General features: G+C 53.9%; 1 protein-coding gene across 4 annotated transcripts in view; it reads left to right on the forward strand.

Annotated features, from left to right (window-relative positions):
* EPHB1 (EPH receptor B1) overlaps nucleotides 1-16,185 on the forward strand; it is a 59,496-nt gene that overhangs the window by 7,303 nt on the left and 36,008 nt on the right. The window contains exon 1 of one of the 4 annotated variants that reach the window (XR_005862201.2): nucleotides 2,842-3,087. The exons of 1 other annotated variant lie outside the window; for it this stretch is intronic. Coding sequence is in view for 1 of the 3 variants with exons in the window: in NM_001396682.1 (NP_001383611.1) it covers nucleotides 3,030-3,087 (58 nt within the window). In the remaining 2 variants the exon portion in view is untranslated. Of the gene's footprint in view, nucleotides 1-2,841; nucleotides 4,330-16,185 lie in introns of those variants that run through there. 2 more of the 4 variants (NM_001396682.1, XR_006930827.1) reach the window with 2 other exon arrangements.

Below are 16,185 nucleotides of genomic sequence, written 5' to 3' on the forward strand. Positions count from 1 at the left end.
TCCCCTGGCATCATCCCCGTGGGGATCACGAGCTGGGCTGCCCATGACCCTGCCACCTTTTCTTCCTAGAAAGTGCAGGAGCAGAAGCCCCAGGAGACATCCTCCAGCCAGCCTGGCTAAAATTAACCCGCGGCTTCTAAAATTACAAGGTGGGAATTGCTGGGGCGAGGTCTCCCGCTGCTGCTCTCCTCTTGCTACCCTGTTTAAGAGTTTAATGGCATTTGTCATCTCTATTGGGAGCGCAGGACTCAGAGCTGACTGTGTGTGCTGGAGGGCTGGTTGCCCGTGTGGTACCTGGCATCATCAGGGATGCAAACGAGGTGCTGCTGCAAAAGTACACATGCTTTAAGGCAAGCAGATCAGCAGTGCACGCACTCACTGCTGTGTTGCTGTGTCCAAATGCTGTACCGCCTGGAAAAATCTGTGTATCAGAGCTCAGGGTGTCTGCTATGCTGCCCTTTGCAGCTTCTTCAGTTTATTTTAAAAATGAGCTCCTCCCCTTGGGTACCAAGTTCAGTTTGCCTTGGTCCTCCAAGTAAGGAATGAAATGGGGCATGGGGGGCAACCAGTGCCAGCATCCCACTGTGGTTTGTGTCCCACCATGGCATACGGTTGGCTTCTCACCATGGCCATGTGGTTTGAGTGTCACCATGGCCATGGAGTTGGCATTCCATCATGGGCACGTGGTTAGTATCCCACAATGGGCACGTGGTTGGTGTCCCACCATGAACATCTCGGCACTTACCGTGTGGTTACGGTGCAGGGAAAGGGCTGGGGCAGAAGTGAAGGATCCACAGCAGGTGCAGCCAGGTGCTGCCCACTTGAGAGGGCTGCTCCAGGAGGAAGTTCCAGGAGGAGGGGAGCAGAGCTGCCTTCGTGCTTCTGCCCAAACTCTTTCCCTGCACTGTGAGTTTCCCAGAAGGCAGTGGAAATGAGGACTCTCAGTAACCACACTGTAAATGCCAACACGCTTGCGGTGGGATGCCAACCATGTGCCTGTGGTGGTATACCAACCCTGAGCCCATGATAAGCCACCAGCCATGTAACCACGTGCCCAAACCATAAGCCTATAGTAGGATGCCAGCCCTATGCCCATGGTGGGACACCAACCATGTGGCCATGCTGGGATGCCAGTCCTGTGCCCATGGTGGGATACAAACCACATGCCCATGCGAGGACAGCAACCCTTCCTGTCTGCCTCTGCCATGGCTCTTCTGTGCTTCTCCCTTCTCCTGCCAGTATTTTCCTCTCTGGGATGTTCCCACTCCCTGCCCTGACAGCAGCTTCTGCTGGAGGCTTCTGCAGGGTCTGGATGCAGCCTCAGCCCCGCTGACTCCCACACAGGCAGATCCCTGCTTCCCTGCCTGCATGCTTGCTGGTGCCTCACTCTTCCTGGAAAGCTCTGTATTTACCAGGAACCCTGAGATTTATGCAGGCCGATGTCAGATACTACCTAATAAATTCACCAAGAGATTTTTTTTTTTTTTTTAATTTTACATTACCAGCTATTTCTAGCCTCTGTAAACGCAGCGATGATTTAGCTGCAGAGGGTTTGCTGTGTCCTTCAGACGCCAGATGACAAATGCCACTGGAGGTGGAGTGCGCTGCGGAACAGAAGTGGGACTGTCCCGTGCAGGGCTCAGCGCTGCTGCTTGCTGACCTCCAGAGGCTGGCAGGGGAAAACCTCGGTGCGGGCATCCCGTGTCCTTGGCAAGTGGGGAAGCAAAGCTGCTGGGTGCTGTGCTACCCGTGCCCCTCTTCTTGGCCTTAGAAGCAGGGCAGTGGGTGCCGATGGAGCACCCACAGCGAAACAACCCCGGTGGGATGGCCATGCCTGTGCTCAGCAGCCTCTGCTCGCTGCCAGAATTACCCCTGAAAGTTGGAGTTTTGGCTGAAAGATCAGAGCGGGCTCAGCTTTCTTCTTATCTGGAGCCAGATTTCCTATTGTTTGCTTTCTGTAACCAAACCCCAGCAGCTGTAAACGGAAGCAATTTGGTTTCCTTCTTGGCTTTTCAAGAAAAAAAAAAAAGAAAAGAGAGAGAGAATGGAGGTAACTGTTTAAAGCTGTCTTTGCAAACTCTGGTTTTGATCAAAGGGAGCTGTGATTTTGGTCAAAGAGCTGCTGCGAGCATTTCCCCTTCCCAGCTTTCCCTGCTACCCTTCCTCCACTTAGGCAAGAAAAAAATGTCCAGAGGCTCAGCTGGCACCAAAGGGCCCCTCACGGGGAGGGGGTGACATCCGCTGCCTGTTTGCAGTGCTGCTGAGGGCCGCTGTTGGAGGTGATGGCCGGGACCCATCACAGGATAGAATGGAACCTCCCGTCAGAGACGGGCCCGAGAGAAAGTGGCCGCTGCAAAGCTGTGGGGTGGCTTCGGGGAACGGCTTCGGGCTGACGGTACCCCGAAACCTCCATCGGTGGCCACGTTCCCTCCCCAGAACGCGAAGAGAAACGGCGTTTTGTTTCGGGATGAAGGGATTTCCCTCGACGTGCGGTTAAAGCCCCCTCCTCCCGGTGCATCGCGGGGCGGGGGCTCCCCACCGATAGTCCCCTGCAGCAGAGGGGCTTTGGGGCGCGCTCCGTGCCCGCTGCCGCCCGCCCGCGGTGCCGGGCTCGGCTCCCCCAGGCCCGGCCCCTCCAATTTACTCCGCGCCGCGGGCGCAGCGCCGTCCCCGCCCGCCCCGTCGGGTCTCCCCTTTGGGCCGCCGGGGGGCGCCGTCGCCCTTCGTACGGCGGCGCGGGGCGTGGCGCGGCGGGGCGGGAGGGGCGCTCCGATTGGCGGGCGGGCTGCGGGGGCGTGGCGGGCGGCGGCGGGGGCGGGCGGCGGCGTGGCGGCGCTCCACACTCGCGGCGGCGATGTGACCCGGGCGGGCGGCCCGGTCCCGCGGCTCCGCTCGGCGCGGCCCGGCCCGGCCCGGCTGCCTCCCGCCGCCCATGCCCTCCCGCCGGCGGCGGCTGACGCCTGCGGAGCGGCGCGCGGTGCCCGGGGAGGCCGAGGCTGCGCGGCGGGGGCCGCCGGCCCGGGGCGGCGATGGCTGCGGATCTGGTGGTGCTGCTCTGCCTGGCCGCCGCCGCGGCCGCCGTGGAAGGTGAGGCGGGGGACGAGCGGCCGGGGGCGGGAGGCGGCTTCGGGATAGAGCGGGAGTGGGGGGGGGGTCGCGCTGCTGGGAGATCCCCCCGGAGCCGCGGGTCCCGCGGAGGGGCTCCGCGCCGCGCCCGGTGCGTTGCGGTTCGGGGAGGAGGAGCGGCCCGCGCGGTGCTGCGGGGCTGCCGCGGTGCGGTGCCGTTCCCCGCCCCACCTGTTGAGCACCGCGGGTGCGCCCCGCGCCCCCAACTCTTTGTTAGTCGGGCAGCGAACGTCGGCCCTTCCCGGAGCGTCGCACGTCGGCCCGGACGCGTCGCTCCGTGCCCCGTCTCCTCCGCGACCCCCGGGCGATGCTCTCGGTTGGTACCGCTGCGGGTTGGAGCAGCGCAGCCCGCGGCTCTTCGCGTGCCGCCCGGACCCGGGGCGACCGCGCTCGGCGCACGGCGCGGCAGCGCTGGTCGGGCTGCGCGCATCTCGACGACGGGGAGTGCCGAGGGGTCCGCGCTCAGGGAGAGCCCCCGTGTGCGGCTGCTGCTTCACCCACCCGTCGCATCTCTGGTAGAGCGAGCCGGCGGCTGGCGTAGCTTTGCTTGCCCATCCGGGTGGCAGCGGGTTTGGTGATGCCCCGGAACCGTCCCCGCAGCCCCTTACAGCCCCGGTTACCTCTCCCGTTCTTTGGCTCGGGCGCGCAATTGCTGCTCGCGTCCTTCGGTTACCACCGCTTCTGCCGGTGCTGCGTGGGGCGAGCGCTCCCCCGCCGCCTCTGCAGGGCTGTTCCTGCTGCTGTGCCCGGGGCTGAACCAGGGATGCATCTCCAGGGATGTTGCCAGTCCTGGGCTTCTGCGCTCCCCAGAGCCATCCCTTTTCTTTTTTACTTCTCCTTTTGTTATAATTCGCACAATCTGGAAAGGAAAACCCAAGGGGAAGGAAGAACCTGGGCGCTGGCACGAGGAGCGCGCCCGGATCCACCAGCCTGGAGGGAGAGCGTTTTGTTAAGTCATGGGAACGGGCCCTCGCCCGCAGATGCCTGCGCTGCTTTTTTTGACTAATTGCTGGTATCACTGACTCATTATTCCTTGTCTCGGTCGCCTTCCTGTTTCCCGCGTGCTTCGAGGCTCGGGGACGTAGGCGAGGGGAGGATGAAGTTTCGGCGTCCCTGGGCGGTCCTCTGCTGCTTCCCGCAGCAAAACCCATCGCGCTGGCACCGCACCTGCGGCTGAATTCCATCTCGTTTCTCCTCCTTAAGGTGAAGGTCTTCATTTCTTATTTTTCTTCCCCCTGCCTTAATCAAGGCTTTGAATTTCAATTTCCCCCAACGCAGTGCAGCCTGCTGAAAGTTGAATAACTTACGGGGGCTCTGGTGGCCTGTGAGAGAAGGAAACAAGCGCCAGCAGCAATGGGGAGATGAGAAAAGCACTGCTGGAGAGGGAAAGCCTGTGAATCGGCTGCCGTCGCTGATATTTCTGTGCTGCTGGAGATGCTCTGGGAGCAGCTAATGCAGAGAGGAGCCCTGGAGGAGCTGTTGGAAGGCAGGCACGGGATGCAGGCTGTGCTTTCGTTTCGTTCTCTGCGCGCTTGTTGCCCGGCTGAGGGCAGGAGCCCGGGCTCACAGGATGCCTCTGAGGATGCTGCAGCACTCTGCTCCTTCTGAACACAGTAGCACAGCAGTCGCTTAATCGCAGGGCTGAATAAATAGCTGGGAGGGGGCGGGGGAATGCTTTCCCCCAAATATTCATTAGGGTCTGAAAGCACATTTCCATTTGACCTTGCTCGCTTTCTGCAAAAACCCGAGCGTTGAGCTTGGCACGCATGAATGCTCGTGCAGGGTGAATTGTGTTCGCCAGCAGTGGCGTGGAGCAGCACGTCCTGGGCTGCAGGAAACCCAGAGCCGGTGCGGCGGGGCTGCTGCAGGTCTCTCGTGCCATGAGAGCCGGTGGCTCCCAGCCATGGCTTGCTGCTGGGACATCTCTTGTCACCGTGTAGTGAGAAATGGTGAGAAAAATGGGATGCGTGTCTGTTAGAGCCAAAGAGCCCGTGCTTTATATTAAAGTGTGTTCAGCGGAGATTAACTCGTTCTGCTCAATATTTATTACTGTTTCATTTTGCTGGACGTTGGGACTTACAGAGCTTTGATGGATGGTCTGAAAGATTCTGCAGTTTCCCTGTAGTCGATTGAAGTATCGCTGTGCTCTTTGCTGAAAAAGCTAGTTTCTGATTTCCTGTGTAATTTTGCTCCTGGTTGTCTGCTGGGAGGGTAACGTTGCCTCAGAACGCAGCACGGCACCTGGCCACATGTCCCTCTTCTGACCACCAGTGCCTGGCAGTGGATGGGTTCCTGCTCTCCCGTTGGGTACCCAGCTCCTGGGTGCTGGGTCCCACGTGGGCAGCAGTCGCAGAGCCGTACCACCGAGCATCCCTGGGCCAGGTCCAGAGGGAGAGCGCCGGCCTGCTGGTAGCGAGCATTGTCCCTCCTATGAATAATTAAAGAGCCTTCCTGTTGAATATTTAATTACAATAATATTTGGTTAGCGGAGATTGTTGGTCTCCTTTTGTGCAACTGAGAGTTGCTGCGAGAAAACAACCCACTAAAAAAGAAAAAGCTGTTGTCTATGATTATTGCTTTTTATGTTTTAACTGATCAGTTACTCAGTCAAAATTAGTTAATTAGCTCAGCTCTATTAAGACTCTTCGGTAGATAATCTCAATGCTTCTAAATAATTGTAGTTTTGCCCACTAATCCCGCAGCCTGGTGTGACCTAATTGCCATGACTATGATCTGTCTGTAACAGGTTGCTCTGGGTGGTTCAAAAGGGGCCCAGGAGAGGCTTGGATTGAATACTGGGAGAATTTCTGCATGGTGAGGGTAGCCAAACATTGGGATGGACTGACCAGAGAAGTGGTGGAGTCCCCATCCCTGGAGGAATTTGTGGTATGTGAACGTGGTGCTGGGAGGCGTGGTTGAGTGATGGGACTCGGAAGGTCTGGTTCATGGTTGGATTTGGTGATCTGGAACGTCTTTTCTGATCTTGCTGGTTCTATGGCCATGGGGATCTGAGGCTGCTGATCTAGACCAAGCCCAAAGGGAAAGAACTGGATTTAGGGATGCTGCTTCTGACATCCCCACATCCCTTTGGTGGGAGACAACAGCAAGCTCTCCATCCAGAAGAGTGGTTTTGCATAGCGGTTGTAATTTGCTTGTATTTCTCAGTAAGCTGGTGGATTCCTTTCAAGGCCTTTGCAAAGTGGGGACGGGGGGGGGAAGCACCAAAGTATTAAGGTTTTTAATTTATTTACTTATATATTTTGATGTGGAAATAGCTATGCTGAGTAATTAAGGGCTTGGAAGGCCTCAGGTATGTGCTTGTTAGCGCAGCGAGGGAAGCGGTTAATATCTGGGGAGGCATCCAGGCAGCATCGCCGGCATTCAGAGCTGATTAAGCTGTAATTTATGTTGCAGCAAGGTAAAGTGGTTGCTGGGAACAGGCAGGAGGTTGTGGAAATCCTCGTTTTTTGGGCCATTTCTTCTCACATGAGCGGGGCTCTGTCACTCATTGTGTAGGATCTTTTTTTCCAGAATATGGAGTCCTGCTCTTCTCTCAGCCACACCACCACCAACACGCAAAAGACACCCAGGTTTTGGTTACTCAGACCCCGCTTCTTTGCTTTGAGGTTTTGGTGTCCATGCCCAGCTCTGTTTTTGATTAATTTCCATCTGCCTGTGAGGAACATCCAGTTGGAGCCCCGCAGCAGGCTTGGGCCTTTACCCACGGGCCATGCCCCTCTGCTAGAAACACATAGTGGGTCTTCCCCTTCCTGCTGGTGCAGAACCATTTGCTTCCCTTGGGGACTGATGTTTTACAGAGGCTTTCTTTTGTTTTCTCATTTTTTTTTTGTTCTGCAGTCAGCTGCAGGGCTTTGACTGGAAGCCCCGGCAAGGCCTAGCCAGGGGGCTGCACCGACTCATTGCCATCCTCGTTGAGGGTCCTGTTAACTTGAGGATAATTGCTTTTGGCTTAAAAGACGTTCAGTCACCTTGGAGAAGCTGGATGGGTGTTAATTGCTTCTTCCCCTGGAAAATGAGGAGGCCACAGAAAGAGAGGTTGAAAAGGGATGGCTGCATTTGAGGTGTGTGGGGGGGAAAGGGATTGAATGCAAGGCCTTCAGCTGTGGGAGGCTGATGGGTGTTTTATATTTGTTTTTTTTTTTTAACTTTCCAACTGGAACTGGTGTCTGTATCTTGGGCCAGGTGAGAGGCTGAACCTTCTGGAAAAGCTGAATATTTGGGAAGTCCTCCTTGTGTCTGAGGAGGGACTCTATCCCCGATGGCCTAGGGGCATCCTCTGAGGGCGTGGGCTTCTGATCCCATTGGCCTCACAGGACCTGAGCTTTTCCGATCTGTGAGATTGCCTGAAGCCACCTGGAGTTGCTGTCTGACACAGAAGTATCTTTAGGAGCCAGAGATCAGGCAAACTTGAAGCAATGGCTTCAATCTTATAGATCTTCTGAAACGGGAGGATGTGATGGAAATCAGGCATGTGGACAGAGGAGCAATGGGATATTTCCAGAGAGCTCCTCGAGGCTTCAGCTGTGCTTTTAATTTGAAACAAATGTGTTGGAAATGAACGAAATTTAGCTGTTCAGGATTACCAGAACAGCTGGCTGTGTTGCCAGAAGTACTGTGTGATACAGTGTTTTCAAGCAGCAGCAGGCCTCTGTGCAGCAGCTCAGAGGAGCCCTGACCATGGCTATGTGGCTGCTCAGCCCCTCCATTAATTATTTTTGAAGCACTGAGAGTCTGTGTCCTCTTTTCAATGCTGGAAATCATGGGCTCCAGAAGAGCCTAGGGCCACAGGGCCTCACCATCTCCTGAGCAAAACCCTGCATGCCTGTGGTGGGCTGCCCATAAGCTTTGTGCAGGTGGGTAAGCTCAGATCAGTGGGGAGGTTGAGGTTGGGTATTAGGATGGATTCCTTCATGGAAGGTGTGATTAGGCATTGGAATGGGCAGCTCAGAGAGGTGGTGGAGTTCCCCCTGCCTGGAGATATCGAAGAGATGTGTGCATGTGGTTTAGTGATGGGATTCTTTAGGTCTGGCTGATGGTGGACTTGGTGATCCTGAAAGTCTTTTCTGACCTGTGGCTTTTGCTGTCTGAGCCTTTACACTTGTAGTGAAGTTGCTGGTTCAGATCAAACTCTACTGAACTCCTCAGGCTTTTGGTGGAGGAGCTGCAGTGTGCTGTGAGCTGCCTCTTGCTTTGCCACATGGTTGGCACAGCTTTCTTCTGTGTCCAGGAGTAGATTGTCTGCTCCTGTTAGCCTGGAGATGCAGGTTCTGGCTGCGGTAGGCACTGGCTGGTGGGATCTGCAAGGTCACCAGCTAGTTGTATTCTATCACTGTCTAAAAATTGGCTTTTATTATTCCTCTCTACACCACACTTGGGTTATTACCGAGGCGGGAGGCTGCTGCACTGAAAGGCCGTCTCTCTAGCCTGCTGGAGGCTACAAAAAGATGCTCATTAACTTCAATAGCCTTCAATGGAGGCTGGAGAAAAAGGGCTGCTTTGAGGAGGCTGCTGCGGGCACCCTCCTGCTCTGCCTTTGTAAGCCCTGCCTGGTGTGGAGAAGCAGTGTGCCAGGGCTGGGCTGTGTGCACAGGGCTGGCCAGCCCCTGTTTCTCCTAATAGGGATGGGAAACTTGTGCTTTTACGTCTGTCTGCTCGTGAAAGCAGCTGCTCCAAGCATCTCGCATCCCCATGGGATGCATCCTTGATCCCTCATCAAAGCAGCAGACAGGTTGCAGGGTTTTGGTGCTTCCTGATAGGGGGCAGCTTCTGTGCCACAGTGAGTCTGTCTGTATTCAGGCACAGAGATACTGTGATGGAGTGCAGGGATCCTTGCAGTGCTGCACCAGCAGCCCCAAAACTGAGGTGGGTGTACTCTGGGTGCTGATAGTGAGCAGTTGTCAATGTGTGACCAAAGCTTTCATCCTGAAGCATGTAGGGATGATGCAAGCAGTGATGCTGCTGTGAAACGTGAAAAGACTGAGAGTACTTTAATGGCTTTCTTTTTTTTTTTTGCCTTTAAAATCCCTTATTAACTAGAAGTTGGATAGTGGCAGAGAGAAGTCCATTCCCATGCCAGCATCTCTGATGACCACACACCAAATGAAATGGGGACCTGCTCCACCAGGCTGGCTTGGTTGCTTCCAAACATAGCTTGAATCTACGACTTGCCTTTGCAGCAAACTACCTCCGAAATCCAGCGTGTTTTTATTTATTTATTTAAAGTCTTGAAATGTTCAGGGGAGACTGTGATGCCTCAGAAACACTTTAAGTATTCCTAATAGGTTACCTTGAAAGCTTCCATAAGTCTTGAATGAATCGAAGTGCAAATGTTTATAATGCAACGCCCACACAGACAAGGAGAGACATTTTATGAAGGCAAGAGAGTCAGAAAACAATAATAATAAAACATCTTTTATGAAGTTGGTGAGAAACTTATAAACTAGGTGAAGTTTTACAGCGTATGAAGTTGATAGAAGTTGTAAACTTGAATTCCTGGGCTGTTTCTCATGTCTTGCTCTTTATTACCCAAGATACCATCCTCCATTTTTAATAGTTTGCTTCGTTGGGGTGAGCGTGGTTTTGTCTTCCTAAATGAGTTTTACAGTCAGACTTTCACCTATCCCGAAGTCTTCAGTCCTCCAGCAAGGAGGTTTCCTTGGGACACAGCCCAGGAACTGGCAACTCTCTTGGTGCCTGTTTGGTGTCCCCATCCCTAGTGGGCATGGTCCTGCTGGGGAGCAAGCTCCCGGACTCCTCCATGGGGATGGGGATCTGTCGGCAGTTATTCCTTGTTAGGAGCTAATGTGATTGCTGATGTCAAATGTTCTAGCTAATCGCCAGATTATTCCCTTTAAGATGGGAAAGTAATTAGGGATGTTTTTCAAAATAAGCTTCCCACCCTTGGATCTGCTGGGATTAATGTCTGTGGGTGTGTAAATATTTAGTTTCCAATGACTTCTCTTATTCTCTCCCGCCTTTAAGCAGTGATGTTAAGCAATTGAAATGAGACAGCAGTAATGCTTAGACTCTCTCCACAACTTCCCAAATAGAATTGAAATTAAAGATGACCCAGAAAGGGAGAAGAAATCGGGCTGCTTCTAGCGTGATGCACAAAGCAAGCTTACAGCCTTTCAAAGTAAGGGTTTTGTCCTGCAGCTGTTGGCGTACCTCCTTCCTGATGGAGCATCTGATGTCAGAGGGGAAGGCTGCTGTGGGCTGAAGGGGATGGTCTTCTCCTGGGCACTGTACTCTTGGAGTGGTGCTTGGTTGAAGCTTCAGCCTGGTGTGAGTGCTGGCTTGTGGGGCTCCCGGCTTGCTTCCACCCATAGGGCTCTCCTGACATCCACGGGACTCAGGCCGTTTGCAGCGAGGTGTTCTCATGTCTGGATTCCAAACTCTGTTTTGTTTTGCAACTTTTTGAAGCAAAATACAGAGTTAGGCACGAAAATGGTTTTAATCGAGTGCTCTGTGGAGCTGCAGGTTAAATGGATGGCTGAAGCTCATCGTGCACGCGACTGTCAGCAGCTGAAATCCTGGGAGTTGCCAGGGCCCTTCCTGCAGCCAGTAGGGGGATCAGAATTCACCTTTCTGATCGGTTTGGGTGAGAACAAAGTGAAATGCCAGCCCTGCTGCTGCACCAGCAAGCCGCCCGCAATGCGCAGGGTGGGTGTGCATGCACTGCATGTTGCTCAGGCAAATTCCCCAGCACCTGTGGGGCTTTGGTCGTGCCCACCATGCCATGCAGGGTTTCCAGGATGGCACGTGTGCCTCAGTGTTCCCTCTGACAAGGGTTCTTTATTGCAGCAGCAACCTGGGGCTAGGCTGCCTCGGCCTTTCCTTAGTGCTTGCGGCTGTCATTAGCAACTTTGGTCTTTTTGTTTCCTCGCCTGTGCTCTGGAAAGCCTTCAGAAGTTGTTTAAGAGGAAAGGGGCTGGGGAGCATGCAGCTTTTTGTGCTGTTATTATTATTATATATTATTATAATTAAAACATATTTTTAGCAGTTGAAACCCAAGCCCGTCTGGGTATTTATACAGCAAGATGTTTTGGATGAGGAATAGGCCAAGACAGTCACGTGGCCGGGGCCAATGTGAAACAAAAGAATCCATTTATTATCCAGGCAGGAAATTTGTTCTTCTGGATGCTGTAGCTGCAGACATAATGATTTCATTTCCTTTGGTTCGCCCAGATTAATGGCTTGTGCTCTTTTGTTTGCGTGCCTGTGTTATTTCTGCAACGCGGTTACCCCCAGCCTGTGCCTGCACGTGTGAGTGCTGTGCCCCCTGTCCTCCGTCTGTGTGGGGGGCTGCAGGGCTCCTTGGGGTGCAGGGTGTGGGATGGGAGCTTGTTGGGGCTAGTGGTGCTGTGGGACCCATCTACGTGGTGACCCCACAGCAGGTCTGCCTCAAGGGCTGAGCTGTTGGGTTGAAAATCGCGGTTCTTCCGTACTGGAGGCGAATGGAGATTTTTATAGGGAGTGCAGGGGGTGCGAAGAGTTTGTATGGTCACCCTATGGAACATGTCCTCTCCTTGACCCGCGCTCGTGGGTGTGCTCTTGGAAGCCTCCAGCTTGGCACACCCAAAGTGTCGGAAAGAGCTGCATTTCTGCTCCTCAGGGGCCAGGATGAGGTGTGGTGATACAATCGTGGTTCATTCTGGTGGGGGTCTGTGCCACTGCTGGGTCCTGTTGAGCATCTCCTGCCTGTGGGTCCTAGCAGGGAGCTCCTGGTGCTGCTGCAGGCTCCGTCAGAGCCAGGGGCTGCTTTTCCACACGGACACTACAAGATTAGTGGCAGCTTTAATTGCTCCCTCTTGCTTTTTGAGTGTTTGCCTTTTGAAAGCAATGTGACAGGCAAACAATGCCTCCGCATTGTTACTGCTCGAGCAGTCTTCATGGGGGTTTGGCACAGAGCTTTTCATTTACTGCTGGAAGTGCAGTTGCAACGCTGCTCTGGGTTTATCCACGGTGACCCAGTGGGGTTTGCACACTAGTGTGCGTGGACCTGGAGTTGGGTGTGTATTTGGCAAAGGCTGGGGAGGCATCCTACTGCCTTTGTGCCCAGCTCTTCCTTCATCCTCCCTTCAGTGTTTGTGCCATCTGCACTAAATAGGACTGGAGGGAAGTAGTTCTGCCCTCCTAGAGGAGGTTTCTCCCATTGATAGCCCTGAGGTTTCACAGGGCTGCCATGGGCACACGTGCCCATCCTCTGTCCCACATGGGCCTCTGCAGGGTTGCCCAGGTGACAGCATCTATGAGGATGTGACAGCTCCATCGTGCAGATGGTGATGAACAGTAATGAGGCCCAGAGCACAATGTGCACTTAGAGTGATTTATTTCAGCAAGGAAACCACAATCAGGGAGGATGGGTCAGTGTCATCAGCAGGAGAGGTGGTATGGAGATGAGCTTATGGGCAGATTTATCATCAGCTGACACTGCTTTAAAAATGAGCGGAGGAAGCATTGCATAAAACAGAGCCGTGCCATGCCAGTCCCCTTGCCAGGACCAGGTGGGATTTCAACCCAAGGGGTGGCAGTGTCCCTGTGACCGGAGCAAGGGCTGCTTCCTCCTCCCCTCACATAGGGAAGCCCTGTGGAGGCAGCACCTGCACTTTGCCTCGGGGCTGTCCCCACTGCAGCATCTACTCTGCGCCCTGCACTTGGTGTGGGATGGGCTGCAGGCTCCCCAGGGGACATCAGTTTGGGAGAATTTGGGTTTGGGTTTCCCTGCCCCTCTGGTGCTGGCTTGGAAATGCTGTGTGTGGAAGCTTCGTTTTGCAGTCGCACTGTTTCCTGCAGAAATGTTTAGGCCAGGAGTTGGCCACTGGTAACAATCATGCAGAGGGGAAGGGGAGTGTCCCGGCAAAGGAAATGGTGGGGGGAAAATACCCATCCCCAGCACGCCTTGGCCTGGCTCCCGGTGCGCAGATGGCTCTCCTCCTGCCTGCTCTGCTCCAGTCTTTTCCCAGCTTGTGCTCGTGCAGGCGGCTGGGCTGGGGGCAGGAGTGTGCGTGGCTGCCTGGGAGCCAAGTGCACCTGCTTCAGCCTCCTCCCCATCCTCCTCCTCGGCTCCCCAGGCCAGGAGCACATGCAGTGCAATGCCTGGCAGCAGCAGCATGGTATGAGCCTTGCATTTGAAGTCTGTCTCCCTCCTCTTGGGATATATGTGGGTTTGATTGCTATGTGCTGATGGCTCATTCAGGTTTTTTAATTTTTTCCTATTTATGTTGCGAGTCCCCCCGAGATGAATGCTCCCTCTGTGCTTCTCTTCCACTGTGCTCTTACAGAGAGATAGGTGAGTGCTGGCCATGCCTGGTGTTGATCATGGAGCTAGCTCTTTCCCATAGCTTGCTATCCTGCAAGCCCCTGTAATTGCAGAGGTGTTGGGTGAGCATTTTGCCTTCCACCCAGGCCCTCTGCCCCTCCAAGAGCTGTTAATGCCCTTCCCAGCCCTGCAGCACAGCACGAGGCAGTGCAACACTGACAGTCATCTGGAAATGTTGGCCGATGTGTTGGGTTATTTACCCTGCAGAGCAGCTGTCACGCACGTGTACCTAAAGACTGCTCAGAGTGATAGTAACATGTTTGGGAGAGGATGTGGGATGGCGATGGAATGCAGGCGCTGTTTTGAGCAGATCTGAAAGGTGTGTGGGGGGGGGGGAAAGGGAAAACTGCAGAAATGTAGCTTTTAAATAGGTTCTGTGCTCACACTGGGGTGTGGTGGGCAGGGGGAAGGAGAAGCAAACACTTGGTACAAGATTTACCCCCTCTTCTGACCTCAAGCTGGTGTTAGTTTGATGTTGCTGCCAAGGAAGCTGAGGTCCTGGCTGCATCCTTGTTTTGGAGGAGTTGGGATGGATGAAGGGAGGTCACTTGGTAGCCTGCAGTCAACAGCCCACACTTGTTTGCCATTTGAGCAGCCCATCGTGTTCTTTGCTCCCACTGAATCCTTTGACTTTTTAAAGTAAGATCCAGTAAATAGGAGCAGGGTGGGTCTGGTGTATTGGTTCAGTGAAGCTGATTGCAGCTGTGGAGCACAGCCCCTGTGCTCATGGCCATTGGGACTGTCTTTGGAGGTAAGTGCTGTGCTATCCTATGATGCTGTGCTGGGGGAATCACCCTGCAGTCCCACAGGTGTGGACAGCACGTCCTTTTAATTTGTCGTAACATACATAATGGTGGGTGCTGTTGATGTCTATGACTGTTCTGTCTTTTCAGCTGTCTGGCTCTATTTATAGGATACCACATCCAAGGGAATCCCAGTTGATCAGGAGAATGCGCCCACCAGGCCCATTAGGCTCCCATACCCCTTGTGCATGAAATCACCAACTGTGCTCCTGTTTTCATTCTCTTTGGGGTTCCCTGCTTTATTACAGCATGGGCAGAGGTCAGTCTGCTCTCCTCATGCAGAAAGCCTTGCTTGTGTAAGCTCCCTTGTTCCTCTCTGTGCCACCTGGAGCACCTGGTTTGTTGCTTTTGAGGAGCAGAAAACGCAGACTTGTTGGGTCTGGGGTCAAAGTGCTGTGATTGCTGCATGAGGGTTTGGAAAGCACTCCATCAGCCCTGTGCAGGGAGAAGGTGAAGAGGCTGCAGGCTGTGTTCCGAGTGCTGCATCCCTGGTGCACTGTGCTTTGCCTGCAGCTACCCTCTGCCATTAATCAGACCGCAGCAGCCTCTGTTGCTGATTTATCATCTCAACCCAGTGAAAAGCAGCGGCTCGATCATTACCCCCTGAGAGCCCAGCAAAGGTTTTGGGCCGAGCAGCCAGTGAGGCCAGTTTGGGGGAGCCCCCTAGCATTTGGCTCGTCCTCGCCTCCTGCAGGATGCTGTGCTCCCACTTGGGCACAAGTGATCTGGGTGTTGGGTACCAATTGCTTTGGGGCTGTGCATGCCCCATTCAGCTGGTCTGCACCCAGGAGCCCTAATGGTGTGCATGAAGCTGTTGCACCCAGTTCCTGGTGTGGGAAGGGCAGGCGTCCTCTAGCTCCTGGCTGTTGGCTGTGTCCTCTTGGGATGGCGCTAGTGTGCAAGGAGAAGGGATTTGGGCTTAGCTCTACCTTGGCATGGAGCTCTCCAGAGGCAGGGCCACGTGTGCCCTGGAGCTGTGCTGGAAGCTGGCTTGTTTCTCGTGGGATATCTGCTGCGATGCTTCACCAGAGAGTTTCACCTCTACCATCTGTGCACAGAAAAATCCATCCTGCAAGCCAGCCCCTCCATGTCACTGAGTTGTATCTTGCACTGGGGGGTGCTGCTTCTCCAGGGCAGTCCCACAGCCTTTGGAAGCCCCTGCCCATACCAGGACAGCTGAGTTCCTCTTCCATGCCTTCTGGAGAAGGAAACAAGCGGCTGCCAAGCTCGACATATGGTGATTTTGGGGGCAGACTGGTGGAGTTCAGTGATGCTTGTTGGCAACTCAGCCTTGAGAAAGCAAAGATGACAATTTAAATGCGTAGTGACATTGTTCTGGAAGATGTCTTCCTGAAAGATAGCCTTGTCATTTTACAGTGCTGAATTGTTCCCCTGGTGCTAGAGTGGTGGAAAAGCTGAGCTCTTGGGATGCCTGGACCTGCCCTGGTGCCCGTGGCATTTACCAAAGCGCTGTGTCAGCCTGTGGTGCCTTTTGGGCTGCAAAACACATCTGTGATTACCTACAGATACTTCCGTGAGGTCCTATGGTGTGAGCTACATTCTGTGCATGTAGTGTGAGCATCCTGTGCCTCTGCAGCCTGGGTGTAACTGTGGGCTATGTGGTACTGGAAAGCTGCTTCATCATCATGGGGACATCTGAGCTGTGTGTGTCTGGAGCTCATTGAGTTGCCTGTAACACGCTATTTTGAGGCCTCCCATGGTCTCTGATGTCTTGTGCGAGCTCAGCGGATTAAAACTTGTTCCCAAATTTCATAAAATAGGTTTATAATTTGGAAAACAAGGTATTGAAAGCACTATCTTCTTTCTCTTATCTTTGTATTTGATTTGGTCCCCTTTGTCTTTTTTCACTGTGATGTGTGCCTTTTTTTTTGTAATTTTCTGCTGCTCCCTTCC

This window comes from Gallus gallus, chromosome 9 (assembly GCF_016699485.2).
Source record: "Gallus gallus isolate bGalGal1 chromosome 9, bGalGal1.mat.broiler.GRCg7b, whole genome shotgun sequence".
NCBI lineage: Eukaryota > Metazoa > Chordata > Aves > Galliformes > Phasianidae > Gallus > Gallus gallus.